Below are 25,897 nucleotides of genomic sequence, written 5' to 3'. Positions count from 1 at the left end.
GCAGCATGTATGTGCTTGGTGTAAGCCTAAATGTTAGTGTATTAACTAAATCTCTACAAATCCAAATAAATAATTATCTCATTCGTGATAGGAATCCTTACTCTATTCCTGCTGCAACTCTGCCTCTCTTCAATGCTAATCAGCCACAGACATGCTCCAGTTTAGAGTTTTTTCTTCTCTTTTCCTTTGTTCTCCTCAAGCATGGTGTTATGGCTAGTAATATAGTCCAAGCCTGGAATTCAAGAAACTCCTTAGCAAGATGGCAGTTGGCACATGGCACCTCTAGCAGGTGTTGTGCTTGCTGGAGCCACTTAATACAAATTCATAGCGCTAAGTATTAAGGGATTTTTAGGAAGCAGCAGTGCCTTGTAAGCAGGAGTCTTTATATGCAGAGTGGTGAAAGCGTGATGGCTCTTCTTTTCTCAGGGCTCCAGAGAATCATCATTTTGCCTGGGACAAAGAGATGGAGAACAGTGTCTACAACAAGGTGACACAGAGTCCACTGGCACATCCTAACTATCAGCTCCATTTTGCTGTGCAGCAACTTCAGCAGCAGAAACTTCAGTCACGACAGCTGTTGGAGCAAAGCCAAGCCCGGCACCAGGTAACTAAGACCAAATCCTGCCTGGGATGTAGCAGTGCTGACTGAGTCTTAGATGTGCAGAACCAACCCAAAGCCAGTACATATGGCACAGCTTTTGTGAAGGAAGTAGCTCTTCAAGGGGGTTGCAACAATATTACCTGCAGTGATTTTGATAGCATTTTGATGCTGTAGTTCCCAATGGCTGCTTCTACTGCATTGGTGTCCTCCTCCATCTGGCTACTGGCATGCTGCTGCTTGCTTTTTCTGCACCAGTTCAGGGTATCACCTTATAGTGCCTCAGACAGCCTTAGAACTGTCTACAGTCTCCACAGTTCTTTATTATTTACTCTTGTCACTGATGATATGTTGCTGTTTTGACTTGAGTTCTTCCTGAGTAGGGCTTCAGGCTGGGTCACTGTTGTATTTCAGTGTTTCGAAACATAGGGTCTTGAAATTGTGTTGGCAACTGTGTCCTTTGTGTCAAACAGACCGCATCAAGGCTTTGTCTTGACTAAATTCTCCTCCTCCTGGATGTCTTCTCATATGATGCAGTTATCAAAAGAGCACTATGTTAACAGGACTCAAAAACCATTTAGGAGAACCTTCATTCCTTTGAAGAAATGTATTCATTTCTTTTAAGAGCCTTCAGTGTGCAGGAGGCATGGCCACTGACCTTGATGCCAGATGCAAGTTTTCTCTGCAATGCTGAAAATCTTCTGCAGGCCACCTACACATTTTGTTATTACTACATTTAAGATTTCCTTTTGCTGCTTGCATGTAACTGTCTAATGGATACATGACTCCTTTGTTAAAATTGCAAGGAGAAGAGATGGGCTAAGTGCCCAAGAGCTAGAGGAAATATGAAAAAGGGTTTGTATTATTGATGTTCTGGATGACACCTAGATGCTAAGGGTGGACTACTTTCCATCCTGCCTGAGGAATCTTCCAAGGTTACAATGAGTTCATTGATGCACTTGTTACCTTTCCTTGTTGGTATGGAGAGAGAGGTGTGTTCTTTCTTCTGAGTGGTGTCCAAAAGGCTTCCCTGGTAAAGGGAAGGAAGTCTTTGGGTGAACAAACCTTCACTCAAAAGAGATTGATCTCCATTAGGAAGAAGCTGTTTGCTGGGCGGTCTGGCAGGACTGGACTCCAAAACCATGAACAGAGCGGAGGTCTGAACACCCACTCTCCCTCCTGTGAAGTAGATGAGTCACTAGTCAGGGTCCTTGAGAATAGTTTATAGGCAAATTGCCCTCATCCTTTTCTGGGAGCATCTTGAAGGAGAGGCCCTTCTGCCTTTGCTCCTTGCACTCCTTCTTTCAAGGCCCTCACTTAACCATGCAGTTTCCACCCCCAAATTCCCTCACCTACAGTCTTCTTGCTCCCCCTCTGAGCAGGAGGTCTTCCTTTCATCTCCATCCAAGGGGCTCTGGGTGGGCAGCTGTCGCTGCTTATGAGCTCAGGAAAGGGCTGTAAGCTGGCTTGTGCCTGTGAGGAGGCTGGAGCTGGCCATGGGGCCTGGCTGAGCCCTCTTCTAATTGCTGACATTGAGCTGATGTTATTCTTGGCCTGGGGCAGAGCCATTACTCAGGAGTTTCTGTTAAAGTGATTCTTTGTTAAAGCTCCTCTCACCCCCACAACGTCCCCCTCCTTTCTCTCCCTCCCTTCTCCTCCTGAGCCAAGCAATTTGGAGTTGCAGTATTGAGGCCATTGCCATGCCGCAGGGCTCAGGCTGCACTGAAGTTGCCATTAATGAAGAAAGGTATTTGCTGAACATGGGGGCTTTCAGACTTTCTGTAGTGAAAGCCACATCTTAATAAAATGATTGTCTCTTGGACACTTCCTCTCCCACTAGACATTGTATGGAGCCAGCCAGTCCTCCCCTTCCAGTCACAGTTGCACTGATCCTCTGATGCCTCTCCCAGTCACTACACTACTCTCATCTTCATCGGTCTATCCCTTGCTCCCTCTCTAGTTTCCTGTCCCTGACCTATTCCTTCTGCTAGTTAGCTTCTCAGACTTCAGTCCTTTGACTTGGCCTTTCCAAGAACTGCCTTCTCTTTTCTGCTGCTTACACACTCTCTGCCCTACATCTCCTTCCCACTCACACTGCTTTGACTTCCATCCTAACTTTTCCTGCTGGCCATCATTTGTCCTCTCTTTTTCCCCAAAGCTGATGTAGCTTATCCTAGCCTGCATGGCTTTACCACATTTCCTAGTCAGTGCTACCTAAGCCACCTATCTCCCTGTCATGGTTTAACCCCAGTCAGCAACTAAGCACACGCAGCTGCTCATTCACCTCCCTTACAGTGGGGTGGGGGAGAGAATCAGAAGGGTAAAAGTGAGAAGAACTCGTGGGCTGAGATAAAGATGGTTTAACAGGTAAAGCAAAAGCCGTGCGTACAAGCAAAGCAAAACAAGGAATTCATTTACCACTTCCCATTGGCAGGCAGGTGTTCAGCCATCTCCAGGAAAGCAGGGCTCCATCACGCGTAACGGTGACTTGAGAAAAGAAACACCATCACTCTGAACATCCCCCCATTCCTCCTTCTTCCCCCAGCTTTGTATGCTAAGCATGTCGTCATATGGTCTGGAATGTCCCTTTGGTCCGTTGGGGTCAGCTGTCCCAGCTGTGTCCCCTCCCAACTTCTTGTGCACACCCAGCCTCCTCGCTGGTGGGGTGGTGTGAGAAGCAGAAAAGGCCTTGACTCTGTGTAAGCACTGCTCAGCAGTAACAAAAACATCTCTGCATTATCAACACTGTCTTCAGCACAAATCCAAAACATAGCCCCATACTAGCTACTATGAAAAAAATTAACTCTATCCCAGCCAAAACCAGCACACTCCCATTGCCTGCTCTTTCCCTGCTGTTCCTTCCCACATATTGAGATCTACTCCATCCTTTGTTGTCTTGCCTGCTACATTAAAGTTCCTCAGCCTCCTCTCAACAGAAGAAATATATCCCCCAAAATGGAATGCCTATCACTTGAAAGAGTGTCATGGTCTCTCTACTTTGGGGAATGCATGCAGGACATCTCCAAGCCTGTTTCATCTGATTGTTCAAATTCTTGTTACAGTTGGAAGGCAGGCTAGCCATTTGTCAGTAGCTGGAGTGCATTTATTAATATATCTCAAGGCACACCCTGAGTTTGGCATGACCATACAACATGACTAGATGCCAGTCTTTCCTTCTCTCTGTGACAAATGGACTAGTCTTATGTATATGGATAGCATGTGAACAAGTAACAGAAGCACCATGATTAATAACACAGGCAAATGCTTCTGCCTGTACATTAATCAGTTTGACATGTTGGAGATGAGATGGATGCATTGGAAAGCATGGAAGTTCCTAGTCAAGTATACGTGTAATAGGAATAGTCCCTCTGCCATGCAGTGGATGTATATTACCATGAAGGCTTATTGCATACTTCTTTGTGGCAGCACCCACCCTTGGTTGAGCACTTTCCAGACACTTAAGAATGATAAATTCTCCTCCAGGCATCTAACAATTTGCAGAGGAGCAAACACTGTGTAGGTGGAAGAAGAGGAATAATAACCAACAACCTTCACTCATTGTATGTGGAAGTTAGTTCACACAGTGTAGTATGGTGGAAATAGATCTTTGATGCCAAAATAGGTACTTCATTCCCTGGACAAAAAGAAAAACACCAAACTGACTGGATGAGAATCTAACAAACAAATGGATGCAGTGTTAGGGCCCAGGAGCAGAGACAATGCAAAGCCTGAGAAAAGAGAAAAAAATAGAAAGGGGCAGAGTTTGAAAGTGGAGACAAGAAGCTTAAATCTGGTATCAACAAAATAAAGGAACAGGAATTACAAAATCTAACCAAAAGACAAGAAAAATGAGCTTATAGCAGTATTTTTAATGTTTAAAGGAGACTTCATGTGACATGTTATGACCTAGATGTTAGTATCACTGCTGCAGTTGGCAAGGCAGTTAATATACCATCATTGTTTATTCTCTAATTGTTTCCTGTACTGGAAAGATGCCATTAGCTGTTAGGGAGGTTCCTCCTTCTCTGTGTGGCTGTGTTCTGTCTGCTTAGCCTAACATCTACTGGGTTTAGAATTTTATGCCAAACATTTCACATGGGAAAAAAAGCTACATTAAAACAAGAAAAGTACAGTCATATAGCGGAATGATCCCCATCAGTCCTGCTTATATCAAAAAAGGTCATGTTAAACAAGACATAAATCATGTTAATGAGTTGTGTGGTCTGTTATTATCACATTTTCAATCAGAAGTTTAAGTAGATTTTATGCTATAAAATACTGGGCTAAGTTAATCTTAAATAATTCTCCTCTCAATCATTTAAAAATGGTATGTTCTTTGAAATATTTCTCATTTTATTAAGTTCAGCAAATTTTTTTTTTCTTTTAATTTATATGACTCTCTTTGGAATTCCCTACAGTTTATTTAGATCTGACTGGGAATGGTGACTATTCAGAATAATATTCCTAGTATTCCTAGAACTACATTATTCCTGCCTGAAGACACAGGGTCTCTATGAATGCAGCCTTAAACATCATTAAACTGTTTTCTAAACTATTATATATTGAACTGCTGTCAGATTTGCAGTCTCTCTTCCCCTTCGGTCTCTTGTTCCATTCTTGTTTTGCAGCTTTCTCCCTCAGATTGTTTTCCCACTAAATGTGCTAACTGCCATTTTTCCTATTTGAGTCTTGTGATACTGATGAGTCAAAGTCTCAGTCTAAGTAAAGCAGAACAACTGTTCTGAAAGCAGTAGGCTGTGCTGATTTATACCAGCTGAAATTTTGTCCCATGTTTCTGATCCTGTCACTATTATTAGAATTATGGTAATGCCCAGATGTATTAAGTACAATGATATGGCCCAATCCTTGCCCCAGAGACCTCCCAGTACCAAAAGAGAGACAAAGGAGAAGGCACCAAGTCAACTTATTTTAATATGTTTTAGTCTCGCTCTGAAGAGTTTACCAAGGAAGACATGCTTCAGGACGGTCTGCGCATACCATGAATTTGGTCATCTTTAAATTTCTTTATGACCTCAAGATGCCTCACTTACTGCAGTATAACACTGTGGCAGTTAATAGTACATTTTGAGCCTGTTCTTTATCACCACTTTGTGAATTTTCAACTCAACTTATTGTTGCATCCAAACTGATTTAACTGAATGCATTAATAATATGTGTTCAAAAGCATCTTCACTAAACAATTTATATGACTCCAAAGGTCTTCCAAGCCTTTTAATTCTCTGTATTTTTGCAGTGTCATCTGAAATGCAGTTGACTTTCTAAAAGCGGTGGGTTTTATTTTGTTGGGTTTGCTTGTTTTTTCTTTTTTTAACTTAAATCCTTGTCATTGTTTATTGCTTATAAACACCTCAGTTTCCAGTGCTAGTGATTTGGAACTAGCTGCACAGATCTTTATGCAATACACGTGTGTGTGCATCTGTCTGTCAGTTCTTATACACTGCTGAGTCTCATTGTTTTCAGACTTGCTGATCCAATTCAAACTGAACAGCTATGGGATAGAAATCTCAAAGCTATGTTTCATATAAATTTCATGAAGATAAAGAGCTATATATCTGGACAGGGGATTCAACTACTGTTGCTATTAAGGCAAAGGCTGCAGCATAAGGCCACTCCTAATTAGGCAGCACAAAATCAACACAAGAATGCCCCAAACCCATGAAAGGAGCTATAATTTGGGACATACTTCATATTAGATACTGTAAGATTCAGCCTCAAGACAGATTCACAGGAAATGAGCTTAATTACCTCCTCTGGTCACAGAATGAACATGTTTTTGCTTGCAACATTTATTCTGTTACTGTGCTAGGGATGGGTGTTAGATACAGGGATGGTAAGTGCCAGGAACATTCTTTCTGTTTTTGAAGATCATTAGTATATCTGCTTTTCTTCAGAGTACTACAGTACCTCCCTGCTTTTAATCATGAGCAGCCTGAGCTCAGCTGCTACTGGCTAATACTCTTAGATGTGCATCGTCCTTACTGACAAGCTGTACATATTCAGATTTTCTAATTAAAACTTACTATTTTTGTACAGATAACATTTTATGTATGGTGTTCATGGGTAGACGTGGAAGCAAGTAGAGGTGTGATCTAATGAGGCAAATATGGGATTGGGAGTCAGGATCTTCTCTGAGCTCTCAACCTAGCTTTTCATATTGCTTCAGTCTCTGGCTTAGGGAAAATCACTTTCTCTGTCAGTGCTAACATTCCTCATGTGCAAGACGGGGTTAATGCTGTCCTACTTCCTCAGAGAATTATGCAAGAGAATTAACTGACTAATGCTTTACATGATTTTTAGCTAAAAAGTCTCATAGCGTTCTAAGTACTTTTTGGACTTGTAGCCCTAAGAACTTGTCAGGGAAGCAAATGTCTCCTCAACATCAAGTTAAATCTGCCAGCCTGGGAAGTGTGGTTCAAAGTTTTTTACTTGCAGCAGCAATAGTTGTAGGGTGCTACCTGCTTCAGGACTGCCTCTGTCAGAGTTTGTCTAGGCTTCTGCTCTCCTTAGACCCTGAGCCTTCAGAATCCTGAGTGATGAGGCCTGTCTTCTACTTTTTGGATGTGCCAAAATCTCTTCCCAGCCCTTTGTGTGGTCAGGCTCTGCTCTCCCTAGCTGCCCTCTTTATTTGCACAGTAGCTTCTCCTGGTTTCCTGTCCTGTCCCCACGGAGTTCACAGCAGGGCAGTGTGCTTTGTAGCTGAATCCAGAAGCCATGGTCCGTGTCAGCTTCCAGTCTCCCCATCTTTGCCTGGAAGGCAGCCAGAATCTCAGCACAGCGTGGAGACAAAGGCCTTTTTGGAAGTCCGTTACCCCCAAGAAAAGCATCCATGACCTTTCTTTAGGCAGGTCTCAGCCCAGACTTTGTTAGAGCATCCATGCTTGCTGTTTCTTCAGAGTCATGGACTTCCTTGCCAATGCATATTAACAAAGGGAAGGGGTTAAGATGGTATGCTTTGTGGACTCCAGGTTCTTAGTGATTTTAACAACAAGAAACTTACAGGAAATACACAAATATCAAACAGAGCACAATGAAATGTCACCCCTGAATAAGAAGGGTGTGCAGTGACTTGAGGGTCTCCATCTCAACCTCATGATGCAAGAGGCTAAACTAAGTTCCATTTTAGTTTGTTTTGCTGGGGGCAGGTGGGCTGTGACTGCTATTTTCCAGACTTCTGCACCTGTACCAGCTACTTATTCAAAAACTGAAAGCTGCGATCAAGGTAAAGCTTCAGGGAAGGGAGAGGTTAAGAAGGATTGGGAGCTCAAGGGCATCTTGTCAGTGAGCTCTAGTTAGGAAACAGGCCTGTTTTGGCTCCTGCACTTCCTTTTCTCCCTAGAGCTCTGCCTGTCAGAAACGCCTTCCCACACACCACTGCCCTGCCATTTGCCAGAGAATTGCGGAGGAGAGGGGCTTTTCCTGTCTGTGTGCTGAGACTCAGCCAGCCCTCAGACTGTGGTTTTCTCTGGAGCCTGGAGCCCACTCACACTCTGGCTTTGTGTGTTTTTCACCAGAGAAGAAACTGAGGACAAACTCAGTGAAGGGCGCTGCTCCCAGGGTCATGCTGAGGTGACTGGCGAGTGCTTGGCTATTCCCCTCGTCTCCTATCACTGACCCCTAGCTGCCAAACTACACGGTTACACTATTGCCTCTTTGTCGTGGGAATCGGACTGACTTCGAGGAAAGGCAAGTCAGAACTCCAGGCAGGTTGTTCCTTTCTGAAAAGAGTTGAGCCATTTGCAGAGCTCCCGTAGGGAACCATTCCCCACTCCCTGCTTTGCCAGTCCACTGCTCAGTTGTCCAGTGTCTCATAACATGCAGATTCTTTTGTTCCCTGTGACAAATCTCCAACATACTTACTCTCCCACCTGCTATAGGAATAGAAATATTTTCTGTTCCCTGGTATTACTGGGGATTTCCTTTTTGTCAGCTGCTGAGAAGGTGCCCTAGAGCGTTTCTGTTATTCCAAGCACCTACAGGGTTAGACTGAAGAACTGGCATTGTAACATCTTCCCCATAACCTTTTTCTTTCCTAGAACTGTGTCTCAATCCCACCTCCCACACAAAGAATAATTTAGCAAGATAAATGCAGAAAGTCAGTCAAAGCAATAAAAGCTTTACTTCTTTGTGGATGGGAGCCCACTGCAAGATTAGATTGAGGGTAAGACCTTTTGTTTTTTAATCCAGAGTAGTGTAATTCTGTGGCAGTAATGAGCTTGTCTGCCTTCCTAAAAGCTAGACCCAGCTTCCAAGGGTATAAAATTCGGCTCTAAAAACTACTTCACTGACTTGACCACTTAACTCTTCTTTTTATGCGTGGGACTGTCCCTAGAGTCCTGGGGTTGCCTTCACCAGGCAGATATTATCCCTCACAAAAATGTTACCCACCTCCATCAGCAATCTCAGCAATATTCAGAGAGGTAATCACAAATTACTGTGTTATTTTTGTTTTCTTTTTTTTTTTTACCAGGCTCTCTTTGCCAGCTACTCACAATCCAGCACCAGCCATATATCTATGCCAGCTGGCTCTGATGCCCGCAAGACATCAAGTGCCACTTCTAGTATCCAGAAGGCAGCCAGTTTGCACAAAGTGATGCCATCCCAGAATACACCTTCTCAGCTGGTTCCAAAGCCTCCAGCCAACCACAGGCAGGCAGCGATCAGAAAGGCTGCAGCCCAGAGGATTTCCAAGTAAGTTTTTTCTCTTCCCATCCACAAAAGGGAATTGGCACTGGTTCCCCTGAGAAGGAATATCAGCGAAGAACCTGTCTACTTGCACCTCTGACAGAATTTTTTGGCTGTGCTGTCCAAGATACAGCTCAGGTTATTCTGAGATTTGTGTACTGAAATAGGTGTGCACTATGTTGCAGTTTCGCGTTTCACAATGGTGAAGTAGATAAGATTGTAACATCATACAAACATAAGGACACAGGAACTGCCACATTGAATCAGGGAAGTATCTGTTCCAGGATGGGATTCAGTTACCTAACTACAGGTTGCTAGTGACATTTTAGATGCCCGGGGCTATTCCACCTGACCTCCAGCTGCTGTTCCAGATGAGCACAAGTCTTCTGTAGATCTTGTGTTGTATCTGCCAGTCCCATGCAGATGTCTCAAATAACTTGAGAGTACCAAGTATGGTACTAGACATCTATGTTTAGGCACTTGAGTCACTCCCTCCATGTTTAATCTTTGATGGGGGCTAGAATCTGGTGGGTCAGAAGAAGCTGCCAAAAAACCCCCAACCCAAAACCAATATCCTTAACAAGCTAATATGCCCTTGAGCCAAGTTTCCCCATAAATTTAACACAAAGTGATTGACTTATGCCTTCAAGCACAAGTGTTTATTTCATTTAAAGTGTTTACATTGTGCCTAATGTAATGATAGCTTTCCTCATTATCTGTGGAAATCCTTCTTTTAACTTTTACTAAGCTTCTAGTTATATAGTGCTTGCCATTCTAAGGTAGATGGATTTGGCATGTGTTATCTTTAAAAACAAACAAACAAATCACCATGAAATGTTGCTTACTGATTGAAAGTTTCCTTCCTTTCCATTTCTTGGTGTGTTTTCTCCTTTGTGCATTATGAGAGAATGTGAGCAAGACTTCTGGGTTTTCTTCTTGTCCTTTACCTTTCTTGGTAGCTTCCTTAGCTCTCTGTTTGTCTCTTCTTAAATGACAGAACTGCTTTAGACTAAATCCCTCATCAGGTTTTTCCTCATATATCCTCAGACTTGTTTCATCCCTGAATACCAAAGGGCAAAAATTGCATTCATAACTTTCTTCCTTACACTTACTCTATAGCTAGAAGAGTTGTAGAGCTTTCAGAGCAGGTTCCTGTGAGGTTTCCTGATTCTGTGTTCCCTTCCTGTTTAAAGAGGAAAGTTTTAGTAAAAGATTACTCATGAAAGACATCTTATGAAGATGCTAGGGCACTGCCAGTGTGCGTGGATCAAATCTGGAACTGCAAGGTGTATTTAAGGAGCTTGGACAGAACTGCTTTGGGTAAGCTTGTGTATTTCCTGCCTGTGCTCTTGCTATCGTAAGAGATAGCACAATGAATTAATCCCCCAAAACTATTTAAAAAGAAAACAAGATGTTAGTAGACTTTGTCAGCTCAGCAAATGCAGATGTGAGCATCAAGTCTGGCAGGTATGTGCTGGTGGGTTTGCTGTCTGATTTCTTTTATGTTGGGTAGCTCATGTTAGTACAGGTGACAGGCTATGTCAGTGGGTTTCTCAGCTGGGCAGCAGGGATGTGTATTTGAAGATGCCGGTGTGCTGTGCTCACTTCTTGGCAGAGGAAGTGTTTATCCTTGTGAGATGGAATTGCAGCTCCTTGGACAGACTTTACTTTGCTGCATTTTTGTGGTTTCTGCTCTGTGACAGGCAGGAGTGTGGGAAAACCGGAAAAAGTTCAGCACCAAAAATGCACAGAAGGGGGAAAAAAAGCAAAAGATTCCTTCAGAATTTCAGAAAACTAATCCAAGTATTGAAGGCTGCAAGGAGCCACTCCGGAAATACTTTCCAAGTTGCCTTTCAGTCTCCAGCACAAGGCTCCAAATCCATTCTTGCCATTCATGGGATCTTGCAGTAACATTTTTTCACTTACATGGAAAACAGCAATGCCCAGCTATATTTCCAGCATACTGAGAGCTGATCGTTTAAAAACTGCTGTGTTTCAGTCTAATTTAATCCATTCATTGTTGTCAGGAAAAGACCAGAGATGCATCAACAGCAGAGAGTGAATGGAGAGAAGCCTCTGTGTCAAAGGAATATAGATTAGAGAAGAAAAAGATGTCTTGCATGCTCCAGCCTGTTCTTTATAGTCCCTGGTTATTCTGTACAAAGTATTCTCGGACACTGTGTGTACTCTGCTTTCAAAAAACTCCAGTGGTAGAAACCCCACCATGTGCTATAGAAGACTATTTAAGAATCTAGACAACCTTATTATCAGAAAGTTTCTTCTGATGTGCAATATGAATTTTTCCTTTGTTTCATCCTGTTGTACCTTGTTCCTCCTTCCTGAACCACCCTGAACACTTTCCCTTGCAAATACTTTCCATCTTTTGAATATCCTTCTACTTCTTGGAGTTTCCTAATATTGCTTAGACTTGTTGAGGTTTTGTTAACCTCAGATAGTAGTTCTACCTGCCAAGTCCTTAACTGTCTTGAATTTACTGTATTTTCTTCAGTTTGTCAGATTACTTGCATTGTGGCACGCAGAACTGCACTTTTCTAGTGTGGGACTACCATATCCTTAGGTTATGACGTGACAAATATCCTTCTCCATAACATCTAATCTAATTTTGGCTTTTTGGCTGCTTCATTTCTCTATCAGGTCATTTTTTATTTGCTGCCCGCTCTTACACCCTAATACTTGTTGGCTGTTTTCCTGATCTCTTTCCTCAAAGAAGATCTCAGTGCTATATATTATTTCCACAAGACTCACTGAAACTAATCCCATTCTGTTGTTAAAGCTCTTGCGTTGTGCCTGGGTTTTTTTTGTTGTTGGGGGTTTTTTTTGTTGTTTTTTTTTTTCCCCATAAATTTCAGTAAGCCAGACCTTATTTCTCTGTCTGCTCTTGCACCACCTGCCTTTTAACATCTTAATAAAGATCATCTTCTTAAAGTTGTTTGTAGAATTTCTCCAGAGACTGGACTGTGAAGACAAACTAAGATCAACTCTGTCTCTTTGACCTATCTCTTCCTTGCATGTGTTATCAGTTCTCTCCCAGCCAGCACACGTGGCTTCCAGAAGAAGAAGAAAAGAATAAGAAGTGGAAAACTCAACTACAAACAGTCTGAGATGCTAAAGATGAACATTACTGACTAATTCAAAAACTATCCAGTAACTTGGGCACTTCCTTGGTTAAAACATAAAGGAAAAAAGTAATGGAACAGCCAGACAATTCAGTCTTGTCTTCTCAGTTCCTGGCCTCTCTTGTTTTCTCAGTCTCTCAACTTGTAAAAGGTGGTAGGTTGACTTTATAATGGGTTATGTCCAAAGCAGACTCCTTGCTTAAGCTAACAGAATGGAAAGCTGGGGCCCATATTAAGGTGTGGAAAAAGACTAACTGGGAGAAATGATTTAATACGTAGCTCTACGCTGAAATGTAGCCCCATAAAATGGTCTCATGGGACTCCATAGTTTTGATTAAATGTGTTCATATCACAAGTAGAAAGATAGTTTTTGAACAGCTAACACAACAAGCTCTTCTTTCTTTCTAAGAGTCAGACTGGGTCCTTTCCACTGCTCATGTTGCCACTACTATTGGCAGGTCTGTGAACCATGAAGAGACCTGCTGATAGCAACATTTTGAGACAGAGGTCGCAGATACAGTAGTCGTAAGCTGTGGAATGAAACAGATGTCCCTGGAAGCAGCATTTGGTGTGTTGAGTCTTCACGTTGCAGATGACAGCATGCAAAGTAGAAAAATATATTAGCTCAAATGTCAGAACCCAGAGTGGACTGGTACAGGTGGTAGCTAGAAAATCCTTCTGCTTTTAGGAATGACTAACTCAAATTAAATGCAAATTTCTGCACTATCATTCCTATAGTAACTTCTCAAAAACCTGCTCTAACTATGACAGCATCAAGTAGAGCAAGGCCTTGGACAGCCTTTGAACAGAACTATCAGTCAAAGAAAAGATCTCAGAAAAATTCAGCTGTCAGTGTTAGATCACTGTATATAAAGAGACGAAATGCCAGGTAGAGAAAAGGAGCATATAGTTTAAGATGTTATTAGGGAGAGAACCCAAGAAGATCACCAAGTTTACCAGCAATAGACTGGAACATCACAAACTATTGGGGATGTTAATCAACATGGCATAATTTATTGTACTGAACCTCTCTGTAAATGTCATTCCCAACAACTCTATTCAGGAAGCTTTTCGAAACAAATATTCCCTTCAAGTCCCAACACCACAACACAAAATCTTTCTACCTTGTTCTTCTTTTGTATATTTGCTTTGCATGGTGCCAGCAGCAGAAGAGCCAAAGTTCTGCTCTATTGTAACTAGTACAGAAATAGGGTAGAGGTGATGCATTTCTCTCGGGTTCAGGAAATCCATCCCACGGCGGGGTGGAGTCCTGACTGCAATTGGATATGGCAGTAGCCAGCTGTTCTAGGACAGGCTGACCAAGCCTGGCAAATGTGCCAAAAGTAGAACAATGGCCATAGAGCGAGCCCTGTAAAACACTATGGTTCTGGTTTGTATCCGGCCTTGCCCATGTGTGCTTATTCACAGGCATGCGTGAAATGTCTTAACTGAGCCAGGTACATCACACATACAAACTGAGTGTCCACTGGAAAGAGGACAGGCAGCAGGAGAGCAACCATTTAACTGTTACTGGAACCCCTTTCACTTTTTTGCTACTGCTGTACTGCGGCACGCTTGTTTTTTTAGCTCCTGAGCATCTGGGTTAATCAGGCTGCCTGACCCTTAGACATTTTTGGCAGCAAAAGCAGTGCATCTGAGACACATGCCTTGATTTAACACCCTGACACAGCTGGGCTTACTAGGCCTGTAGCTCTTAGCCCTTGGCTAGCCTCAGATCATACACACAGATACACATGCAGAGATACCCTGTCCAAGAGCAACAGAGGAACAAGCCTCCCTGGCTCTGGGTCTTCACATCTGTTGCTGTCCTCTTGTCAAATCTGGGCTTTTTGTGATGTGAATTTATTAGTGTCAGTTCTGTACCCCCTGGACTGTTAGATGTGTTCATAGCGTCCTAGGAATAGGTTGTTAAAACAAAGGTGTTCAAAATTTAGTCAAGAAAGTATTTCTTTGTCACCTGTGGAACAAGAGCATCTTCCAAATTTGCAGTCCAAGGCTGGGCAGTGTAGGGCTGGTTTAGTGCCTAAATGAAGGAAGTCAGTATCAGTTTCAAGGAGAGGTTAGCTGTATAAGAGATAGAAAAGGACAATGACAGATATTTAAGTGGAGGGGACAGAGGGGACTGTTTTTGTTAGTATTGAAGAAGAAGAAATTGAGAACATAACAATGGTTTGCATTGGAGAAGTGGAAGCAAAAACAACACAGACATTAAAAGCAGGAAACTGAGAAAGGCAGTAGGCTTTCAGCCAACCCAAGGAGGGAGAAAGTGGAAGGGGATTAACTCAGTTTAAGCAGTGAATATGTTCTGGCACTGGAGCTTCCATCAGGACAGCAGAGAGAACTTGAGAGGTGAGCTTAGTGGTGGTGGGAGATCAATGACCCAGAAGCAGATCTGAGGATGAGCTGTGTGGAGGTGACAGTTGAAACTGCAAGAATCAAGGTACACTGTGGGTAGACAGAAAAGAAGAAGGGAAAGTCTGTAGAGAGAAGGAGATTCTCTAACATAAACCACACTTTAAAGTAGAAGTGTGACTGTTCCCTGTTTTGTTTTTTTGTTGTTGTATTTGCTGGCGTTCTTGATGACAGTTTCAACCACTAGTCTTGCATTCTACCTACAGAAGGGTGAGGTGAGCTGAATTTGGCTGTCCATTGTGCTGCATTAACAAAGTGGACAACCTAATTATGAGCATGGAATTTCTATGTAAGAAGCATAAAGATCCATCTGGATTCTCAGCTCCCAGAAGGACCATGCAGTATCAGCAGCAAAAGAAACCATAAGTACAGATCCAAAATTCTCTCCAAGAGACAATAAACATAGAAACAGGCACCTCGTTTGACAATAGTATTTCAAATTATGGCTGACTGAAGTAAGAGGTTGTGTTTTGCAAATGTCATATCTTCATCCCTCTCCTTTCCTGTACAGACTCCAATTTATTTAACTAAAATCCAACTGAGATAAAATACAGGAGTCCCCCACTGGCCTTTTAGCTGCCAGGAACACCTGGATTACTGGCAACTTGCTGACTTTGAAATCTGAAAGCAAAAGGTTTCAGACAAAACCATAGAAACTGCACATGTGCCTGAGTCTGTTAGTCATCAGGGCATCACATGGGGATTGGAGATTACAGTGCTCTTCTGGGGAAGAGCTCACAGTAACTGTGTAACACTGCAGAGCTGAATGAGTGAAGGAGAAGGACTCTGGCAGAGAGACAGGAGTGTACATGCAGAAGTCTGGAGTGATCAGAATAGAGTTGGGCAGGAAGGAGGAAAGGCAAGGATGGATAAGGGAGGAGAGGACAAACCAGGAATAGATGAATCAGTTGTATAGATTTTAAGGACAGAATAGATCACTGCAGCTGTATAGCTTGACCTTGCCTTGTGAGCAGAACTATTTTTTATGTAGGAGGGCATGGTCTCAGTTTGGTAATGAATCTTTATAACAGTTAAAGGAAGTGCAGTTGTACTCCGCAGAATATAGTTTTGCTGTTACTCAAATGCTGAGATAAATGCAGGAGAATTTGCATAAACTATCTGCTTGAGGACTGGCACTGGATTACTGGCGATTAAATGCATCCTGTGGGTCTTTGCTTCCAAGACAAGTGAGAAATCTTGCCTAAATGAGACAAGATGCAAGGACTTAACTTTTGAATGCAGCATGTTTTTGCCAGTGTGTGCATTTCTGTTCTAAGGTTGCTTAATCATTTTACTTCAAATCACTGGAATAAGGTGACCACAGCTGAGTTGTGCTTTGGTGGTCCAAAATCATTCACTGTCTCCTTTATCCTCCAGAATCAGCTTCCAAGGCATGTGGGACAATTAAGTGTTTTAGGCACATCAAAGTCTTGCTGGTGGCTTGAGTCTGCTCTGCCTTTTTGGAGTCAGTAGCTGTCGCTGCCTTTTTCATACCATGTTCAGGCACAGCTTCATAGCTACAATCCCAGTGAGATTATATAAACTAGGAGAATTCTTTTTTTTTTTTTTGAGACTTTTATTATTCCTTGGTATATGTCGTCTTATCTCTGTCTAATTTGATGATTTTACCTGTTAGGGTGACATCCACTGAAAGGCAACTGAATGGATTCCAGAACAGCCTTCACAGTGCTGCATCCTGTGAGCCAGGGACAAATTCCACAGGTGAGTGCCAGTGCCAAAGACCAGGAAAGTGGGGGTGGGCATGCTGGGATGCTTTCATCTTTCTCAAGAACTGGCAGGGAAAAAACTTTCTCAGCAAGAAGAAGAAACACAGCTGCATGTAGTGGTTCCTAGGTAACAGTCTGGGTTCAGCTGTGCAGGGAATTTATTCCTCCTGGGATTAAAAAGACTAAACAGAAGGGAGCAAAGGCTAAGTTTCATAGAGTTGGAGAGGACGATCCCTAAAAATGTGGCTGGGAAAAAAAACTTGGCTAAAATGGCTCCTCTTTGCTTTAGGCTTTGGCTCAAAGATGCTCTGTTGTTTAAGCTTGGCCTGTAATAAAGGGCCAGGACATTCTTTACATTTTTCTTCAGTCTTGCAGAAAAGCCCCTTAGTTCAGAAAGACATAGTTGAGACTTGTGAATCAGCTGCATAGTGAAGTCAATCAGTAGAAGTGAAAGTTCCCAAAGGAAAATCACTGAGACTTATAGAATCAAATCTTCATCATTCCATAGTGGCTAATTAATTCAAACAGGTTTATCTGCCATTAAGGTCTTAGTAAATGAGGACCCAATCAATTTTTCATTGATGCAGACGTATTAGCAGGTAGAGCGTAGGCTTGATGAACCCATATTACCCACAGCCCACAGTAATTTGTGATGGTGCTATAATGGAATATATGTACAAATTATGGTCTAGAATGCTTTAAAAAATTATGTTTCTGACCTTTTGTTTTGCTGTGAAAACCCTGAAAACATTACTTGAGTATCACTAATGCAGTGATGTCTGTGTTTTCACAGGCTGAAAGAAAAGTTTGCATAGGGATGAACTACCCAATTCATCTCTTGGTTATGTAGCTCTGAAACTTAATGATGACATTTCCATTATTAATGTCAGTGATTTTATTGCTGATCCTCTAGCACAAACATTCAGCTAATGCACTTATTGTACAGTTCCAAACTGCCTCCCACGCTTTACCACCTGCCAAAAACTCCAGTTGTCCTACTAGAAATTTTATAGGGTGAATACCCGTAGTCAATAAAAAAGACCCTACAGCACATTGGAACGTGACAGTGTAGGAATGGAATATAGTGGGATTATCAAAATAAATAAAATTATGTCAACATTGTAGTATATGTATACTTGAGGCAAAAGTTCTGATCTACTATATAGTTCAAATTGAGTTTTTAGTCCAGTATATAAAGCAAGGTTACACATAAATTTACAGGTAAATGTAAAAATAGAGTTCTCAATATATTGACCGAACTGGTTTGCTGAGTGGACTTACATGAAGGTGTTTGTGTGCTGAATTCTGCCTTCTTTTTCACAGTTTTAAGAGCACTCTCACAGTTGCAACGCTGTGATTTTAACCTCTGCAAGAGATCCTCTCCATCTCCTCTGGGTACTGCTGTTGTTACATGTGTCTGTGATAACTGTAGATAGCATTTTTCCATCCTTCCCTGTTTCTGTCAGTATTTATGCAGAGCATGCATGAGGGTTGTTGATAATATTAATGATGGAAGGCAACAGCCAGAGCTGCAGGAAGAATATAGGCTAGATAACAGCTACAGAGTTTAGGGTAGTCACTGTCTCCAGGAGTACTTGTAATCCGGTGAGAACTGAGAACTTCAGCTCATGTTTCTTTCTGTAAGACTAGGCTAGCTACTCTGTACTAAAGTTATCCACTCTGAAGGTGAAACAAAGGGTTTAGCCTGCCATTTAGCTAAGAATGTGAAGGCTTAGATAGAACTCTGGTTTGGCTAGGGGTAGGCTAGCAGAACCATGGTGGGTGTGTCACTCAAAGCTTCCTTGTCGCTAGAAGAGGCATATAGTGCCAAGAACAGTGCTAAGTATTGTGGTGATTGAACTAACTAGAGCAAAATGTTTGTTCTTGGAAACTGGGGAATGATATTTTCTTCAGCTTTGCACCAAGCCACTGGTATGCATCAGAGGCTGCTGTGCCCAGTCTGTGTGTCTCAGAAACTACTCTGGTCCTTCCTGCAGGAACAGCTGTTTTTCTTCTTTGCTCTCCCCATTGATTGCTTACACTAGGGCCCTGATTTCCCTCATCAGCAGCTTATTTGGGGTTACTGTTTCACATATATTTAGTATCCTAGATACCAGCTAGAGGGTTGGAGATACAAGTAATAAAGCAGATTACAGAATAAACTGCAAGCATTTAAAGATAGAAGGCTGTGAAAAGTTGTGGAGTTAAAAGAGGAACCAGGCAGAACCTCTGTATAAATACACAGAGAAATGTTCAAACATGTCTGAGAAGCTTGAATAGGCCTTCTCCTCTAACAGCCTATCTGAGGGATAGCTATGGGGCTCTGCAGAGATGAAGCATAAAGGTGTCACAAATGATCTAACTAGAAGTAAGTATAATGCTCAAAGGAACAGAGAGTCAGGCAGTATGGAAACTTTTAACTAGATTGTCCAGAAAATAGTTTACTGGTGGTTAGTACTGCAGCTGTAGAATACCAGTTGTAGATACTGTTGTGTGGTGGGCTCAAGCTCTTGAGGACAGATCCCTTGAGACAAAATAAAAGGGAGAATAGGAGTCGGCATTTCTGCAAAGCAACTCAGGATTCTGAAACAAGTCATCACTACAATGAAAGTGTGGCAGCCTCTCATCCCTATGGCCTCATCCTCATTTCATGGAGAAGCAGAAGTTGTGTGTGAGCTGTGCACCACTGGCATGATGAGAGGGAAGGCAGAGATTGTCATGAGTATCTACAGACAGGAAGCTAAATCTGCAAGCTATCATCTGGGGGTTATTTGTAGTGTCTGAAAAGACAGTTTCCTATCAAAGTTCCTGAAAGTTTAACAAGATTTATGCTATCAAAGAAATACTAAGCATTACTACCTCTAGGGAACATTCAAAATGCTTCTGACCTGATTTTTCACTGAAATTGAACACCCAGCTGCTAGTGGGTTGTCAGTCATTCTGAAAATACAGCCATTATCACATTGCTTTTTTTATTCTGTGTTACTTTGAGAGTTCCTCAGCATTACACTGATTGTTTCCTGCTTCATGGAATTTAGCAACTCAATTAGTGTTAGTGAAATAGGGTGATGGTTAACTAAGAAATCAGTTCTGTTTTCCAAGTCTTCTTCGCAATACAGCTCGCTGAGTAACAGCTAAGCTAAGTAGTATAGCGGGTTGTTCAGTTCCAGGTTGTCTTGATGAGGCTGTGTTTGATATGGCGAAGTCAGATGATAAAGGAAGGAACCTACAGCCTGGTCGTTTTTTTTACTGTATATGTTAACAATGTAAGGTGTATGGAGACATCTTGCCATATTTTGCTGGTTTATTTTCTGTTCTTCTCTAGTGGCATTAGGTGAATAGTACATGAATTCTTTTTCTCAAGAAAGTGAAGTTCTAGGTAAAAAAGGTGTCATTTTTCCACCAGAATTTAGCTTTTGACAACTGGCAAGAAACATCAATGAAGTTCTATACGTGGAAGACCTCATAGTGAGAAATTTATTATTTTTATTTTTCTTCCTTTTTGATAAATGCTAATACAAGCAGGTTTTAGGGAGAATAGAGAACGAAGGGGGCACTTTATGAAAACATAAGAGCATAGTCGCAGGCAGCTTCTCTGTTCCTGAGCTGGACTCTTGTCTGCAAGAGCCTGAAGACAGGAACAATCTGAAAGTATAGTTAACCCCTCAGTGCAGTTGTGGAGTGGATGCACAAGTTGATGATGCCAGCCAATTTTATTTGGTTTGGTTTGATTTGTAAAGGTAACAGCAGCTATGAGTGAAATCTGTCTTCTGTCTTTGTGCCGCTTCTTTTGCTTGCTGCAAACTTCTTGAGAGTTTGTGATTTTTTTTTATTTTAAAAGCTTCAGAATACAGAATGCCACTGGGGTTCTGTTTTTCTATGACAAAAATATAATGTGCTAATAACCTATATAATTACAAACAAATATGAATTATGATTAAACTGGGCAAGACTGATGCTTGGCTCCAGGCTTGACAGGACTTTCACCTTTTCATACTCAGACTGATTAACAGTGATGCAGTTTTATTGTGCTAATGTTTATATAACTGCTCTCCACATGGCTTTTCCACTATGTGTTCTGGGAGAAGAAAAAAGCATTAGAGTTTCTGATTAGATGAGGTAAAAGTTAGTAACATGCTATCGGAGTTTGACAGCAGTGAAGACTGCTAATTCATGCAAAGTCTCAGATCTCTACCTAGTCTGGTTTAAAGCATGAGTCCAAAACCAATTTCTTTGTATTCTATCTCTCTTGAGAATACTTCATAAAGAAGGTGAATGTCAAAACTCCTCTGAAGCTAGGGAGGAAACTTCTTGAGCTAGGTAGTAGAGACTTGATTTTATTCCCTGTGATTCCCAGGTCTGTATCTGAGCTTAGTTGCAGGATGATGCACAGTTGTCTGTTTACTTTGGCCATTCACCTGGCCTCCCTGTCTGCATGAATGCCAAGTCCTGAAGGTTTGCACCTCTTTGAAATAAAGTGTATCATCATCTGTAAGGGCTTAAAACTGGATCCTGAACTGCCAAGAGACTAGCTGAAGAATATGGGGATTAATAAACTGGTTTGGATCTAATCCACGTAGAAGGCAGGCTGCTGTTCTTAGTTTTCTAGTGATTTCCTTCTTTAGGCTAAGGTGGAGAGCAGTGTCTGAACACCATCCAAATAAAATGAATGTGCAAGCAGTGTGGTCCAGTATAGACCAATGAATGGGGCCTGCTTGCAAACTAGTGATAGTAAGGAGCACTCTTTTGCGCTTACTCTTCTCTGCATCTAGCACACTCCAGTTTTTTTTCATTTTACAGGAAATCTACAGGTGGAATGTGTATTTCTAAAGTTTTTTATATCCAAGGTTATTGTATGGTCCTTCATAAGAAGTTCATGTATGTCTTGTTACCAGAGACCTGAAATTAAGAGTTAATGTTGGAGGCGCTAAGTTGTGACTGGCCGTTGTCTACCCACTGCTTGAATTAACATTATTCCAGAAATGCAGCTTCTTTTATATAAGTTTAAGGAAAGAAGAGGTTCTTTTAGCAGGTATGCAAAAGTACAAGCTTCAAAATTGTCCTGCACCAGCAAAAGGGAAAAAAAAAAGGCAAGTAAACCCAACAGGCATTTAAACAAGATGCATACAATCACTTTGTATTGTTTGCCAGATCTAAACAAAAAAAATACCTGGGATTGGGAGATTCTTTTATCAGCCAGTGTCTTAAAGGGTGGGGATGGGATGTGATGGGATGGGATATGTACTGTTGCCACTGTGCATGGCCTGTGTCAGACTCCCAGCCATTTGCTACAGTAGGGTGGAATTCTCAGCTGCCCGGCTTCATCCAGGCTTCCCCAGCTTCTGCCAGGCTCCCCTGCAGCCTTGGAAGGCAGTAGATTGTTGAACACCAATGTATTTATTTTTGTGTTGTTACCACATTCCCAAGAGGAACCTTGGCTATGATTTCAGCTGGTCTCACCACACTGTCCAAATCCTTCATCAGGAGCAGCTGGGAAAAGAAATCACTCGGGTTTCTGCACAGCACATTGCTGGTACGCCTCCTCCCTCCCACTAATCCTGTTAATTCCAGTCTTCATTTGCCACCCTCCTGGTTCTCTCTTGTTGCTGTGACTGACTGCACAAGTGGTCTTGACTTTGAAAGGTGACCTTCAAATGGGCACCTCAAGTAACCTCTACCTCAGACTGCTTTGGCTACTCAGGCACAAGATATAACACAAAGGAGCAACTTTTGATGTCACCTCATTACTTATCCTAGTCCAGGAATGGAGCAATGATGAGCTCTTCCACATAAATCCTTCCAGAGCCACCTGTCTGCTGAGAAGCTCTGGGTGGGTCACTGAAAGGGAACAGCAGTGTGATATCCAGCACCTTGCATAAAACTTTTCTAGTGCAGCCTCTCACCCTGCATACAGCCTTTGTCAACAGCAGTAATAACATTCTGTCAGCATCTCTCTCTGTAGTGCTGTCTCTGTGCAGGGAAAGGATTATTGAGAAATGGAATCAGTCCATTTTATCGTATTTTGGAAAGCAGTGGAGCTTGAGGTGAATCCTGCTATTGTGCCTCCCTTTTTTGGGAGGGCAAAGAATCAGTTACAATGGAAGATATTTGGTTTCACATTTGTTCTTAGAATTGTCTTCCTAAAGCTATTGTTTTTTCATGCATCACAAAAACATCTTGGATCTTCTCTCTCTCCCCTGCTGACTTCCACAGTTTCATAAAGAGGGCAAACAGGAAGGGGGAAAAGATAATTTCTCTCCCTGTTATAGTTTTTGCATCTGTCCCAGGTCAGATAATGACAGACAAGCCTGTAGTACCAGATGGACCAGAAGGGAAAGAAGGGTAGAGAAAGACCTTCTCATCACTCTATTTCTTGGTACTCTTTGAAGGAGCATGGAACCATTACCTTATGACTAGCAATGAGCAAATATTGATATCTCTAATGAATACCTTTAAAATAGATACAAATTATCAACATGGCATGACTATGTTCCAGTTTATCCAGTTACTAAGTCTCATTAAATCCCAGCAGAGTGTAAAGCTCTGCCAAAAGCAGCATTCCAGGCCCTTCTCAGGTGATGTTAAGGAGATAATGTCCAACTCAGTCATCGCTTCTCAGCTAGAGCTGAGGGTCAGTGTTCACTTCTAATGATCAGAAATTACATTTATTCCTTAACTTGTAAGAGCAGCCTGCCTCTCACACCTTTAGTTAACCTTTTGCCTTTTTTTTTTTGTGAAAGGAAGGAACTTTTTCCTGTTGCTACTGGTCTTATGCCACTGAAAGGACATTCTAAGTCTCAGGACCACTCAGAAAGCAGGAGAAAAAAGAAAGGATAGTCTCTAGGAATTGGCTTCCCTGTTTAAGAACGAGAACCCAGCTTGAATTTTAGGAGCCTTCACTTCTGACAGACTCAAAGAAAACTCCAAAGCAGGATAAGTAATGACTTCAGGCAGTTGGCATTTTTGCCTGACTGAAGGCTGAGCATTGCTTGTTCTCAGTAGTTAGGTGATGGCGAACTGCCTGTATTTCCTTGCTGTGTTGGAAATGTCATTCAAGATCAGGTGTGCAAAGACTGGGGAGAGGTTATATAATATCTTGGCTACTTCTATCTCACATCTGGCCCTTTGGCTTTAAGCTACCTATAGAGAGGATGACTTTGCCCATCCAAATTGGATTTTGTTTTAATCTGGCATTATTTTATTGAGACTAAAAATAGAAGCCAAAATGTGTGTGAATAGAGTAAAAGGAGTGTCTGAAGTTATGAAATGAAATGTGGGGAAGAGCCAGAGAAGAGAGAGCCACAACAAACCAGGGAGTAGGGAGCTGAATAAGAGAAATCAGAATGAAGGCTCTAGTACAGAAGGGCATTAGCAGTCAGGGTGAGGAGCCCACCTGGTGTCTTCTCTGTAACATGGGGAGAAGGAGGGCTCATGCTGGCTTCCACTACAATTTCTCTACTTGTTAATGAGGCTGCTCATTGCTCTTTTCATGCAGGGAGACTTCACTTGAATACAGTTGTGCATACTGTTTGTGTCATGCCCCCCTCCAAGTAAATTTTCATGACTTGGACCTGCTGCTTTCCCTTGCCTGCCCAGTCCAGCAAGCCAACTTGAAATTGTGCCCAAAAGATGGGGGAGGGAAGGCTGTCCTTCTGTTGTCAGCTGTCCTGGCTTGCTAGTGTCAGTCACCCATGGATATAAATAAACCATATCTATTTATTGCCTTTCTTAGTTGCACTATATATTATCAAGAGAATGCTGGGCATCACTGTAGGATTAGAAATTCCCTCTGCTCTGGGATAAAAAAATCTGAATTTCTAGGATTATCAGAGCTTTTCAGGGAGAAAGGAAGTTCCTGTTTTCAACACTAGATTGAGGAAGCTTCAACATGCTTCTTAGTTCTGCCAGAGACTTGCTGTGGGTATGATGAAACAGCCCAAACTAGCTCTAAAAAATGTTAGCATGGGTCCCTGACCTGGTACTGTCATCTAGCCTAGTGCTCTGCTCTGTCTCATTCCTGCAGCTTAGAAGCAGAGTAGATAAGGTGCTGGTGTCTGATCAAGGGTGTGTACATCTGTGTTGGGAAAGTCTATATGGCACTGAATTTTAGTGTGCAGGTATCCTGTAAATGACTTTACACAACTCCTGTGATTTCCTTGTGACTCAGAATCATACCCATAAAATTGAGGTAATCCTTTTCTTCTCCCTATGTAACTGTTCTAAGTACAAAAGTGTTAAAGTTTTTGAGGTGCAGTCATGGATGACATAATAGTATGTAAACATGTGGACAGACATACAGGCAGATACTTTAACACCTCCTGGTAGGCAGACAATAAAGGAGATTCATTCTGTTGTATGTGGTGATTCACTGCAGTGACTCTCATCACTAGGGACAATCAACCCTTAATGTTGGCTGCTGTCAGGAATGAGGTTTTTTTCTGTCCCCCCTACTCAACCAGAAGGAGGTGGAATGCTCACCAGTAGCTTTGAAATGATAAAACTTCATAGAATTATATACATTAATATTTATTAAATTATTGAATTGGCCATCAGCTGCACTCATGGTAGGAACCTATGTATTTACTTGTAGACATAGGAATGCCCCTCTCTGTGTTCAGTTCTCAAGGTAGCCATACAAGAGGAGCTCACACAAAGTGATTTTCATTCAGTTTGTAAGAAAAGACAAACTGTACTGTGCATTTCTGTAGGAAAAGGAAGGCTGAAAGGTCTCTTCAAAACAGGAAGATGAGGTTGAAGTTGGCTGCCTCTCTCATGTGCCTTTGTTTTCCTTAATTTCAGCACATTGCCAAGGGATGGTATTCTGGACTGGTATCCTATCTTAATACACATTGTTGACAGTTTGGTTCCTAATTCAGGTTCCAAACTTTCTGTGCAGTGACATAGCTGACAATCCTGCTTTCTAAACAACCTTCCAGATCCTCTGTGCTGTGTGACATTTGGCTCTATGCTGGGCTTTCAAGGAGAGCATATTTTTTAAAATATAGCAATATTTTTAATAAACAGCTCTCAACAACTGTCACTCACATTTAGGAGCAAGCTGATGTGCTAAATACACAGGACAAGCTTTACCTACTACCTTAGCTGTAAAATGCAAACTGACCAAAATAAACTTGGTACATTTCTAAGTGTTTTGGATTTTTCTTTTTAAAGGACTGTCTGAGGATTTTTAAGTAAAAGAAGTGAAGATGACATTGACTTTTTCCCATAACATGTCTAAGTAGGAAAATGTTGCAGTATGTAGAATTAAAATCATATCTTTGTAATAAGGAAACAAAATT

General features: G+C 41.9%; 1 protein-coding gene across 2 annotated transcripts in view; it reads left to right on the top strand.

Annotated features, from left to right (window-relative positions):
* TTLL5 (tubulin tyrosine ligase like 5) overlaps nucleotides 1–25,897 on the top strand; it is a 143,915-nt gene that overhangs the window by 109,502 nt on the left and 8,516 nt on the right. For both annotated transcript variants that reach the window (XM_069783831.1, XM_069783830.1), the window contains 3 exons: nucleotides 427–604; nucleotides 9,087–9,307; nucleotides 16,508–16,593. In XM_069783831.1, coding sequence (XP_069639932.1) covers nucleotides 427–604; nucleotides 9,087–9,307; nucleotides 16,508–16,593 — 485 coding nt within the window. The remainder of the gene's footprint in view (nucleotides 1–426; nucleotides 605–9,086; nucleotides 9,308–16,507; nucleotides 16,594–25,897) is intronic.

This window comes from Haliaeetus albicilla, chromosome 5 (genome assembly GCF_947461875.1).
Source record: "Haliaeetus albicilla chromosome 5, bHalAlb1.1, whole genome shotgun sequence".
Classification (NCBI taxonomy): Eukaryota; Metazoa; Chordata; class Aves; order Accipitriformes; family Accipitridae; genus Haliaeetus; species Haliaeetus albicilla.
The sequence above is the reverse complement of the archived record's forward strand: the minus strand, read 5'-3'. Positions and strand labels throughout refer to the sequence as shown.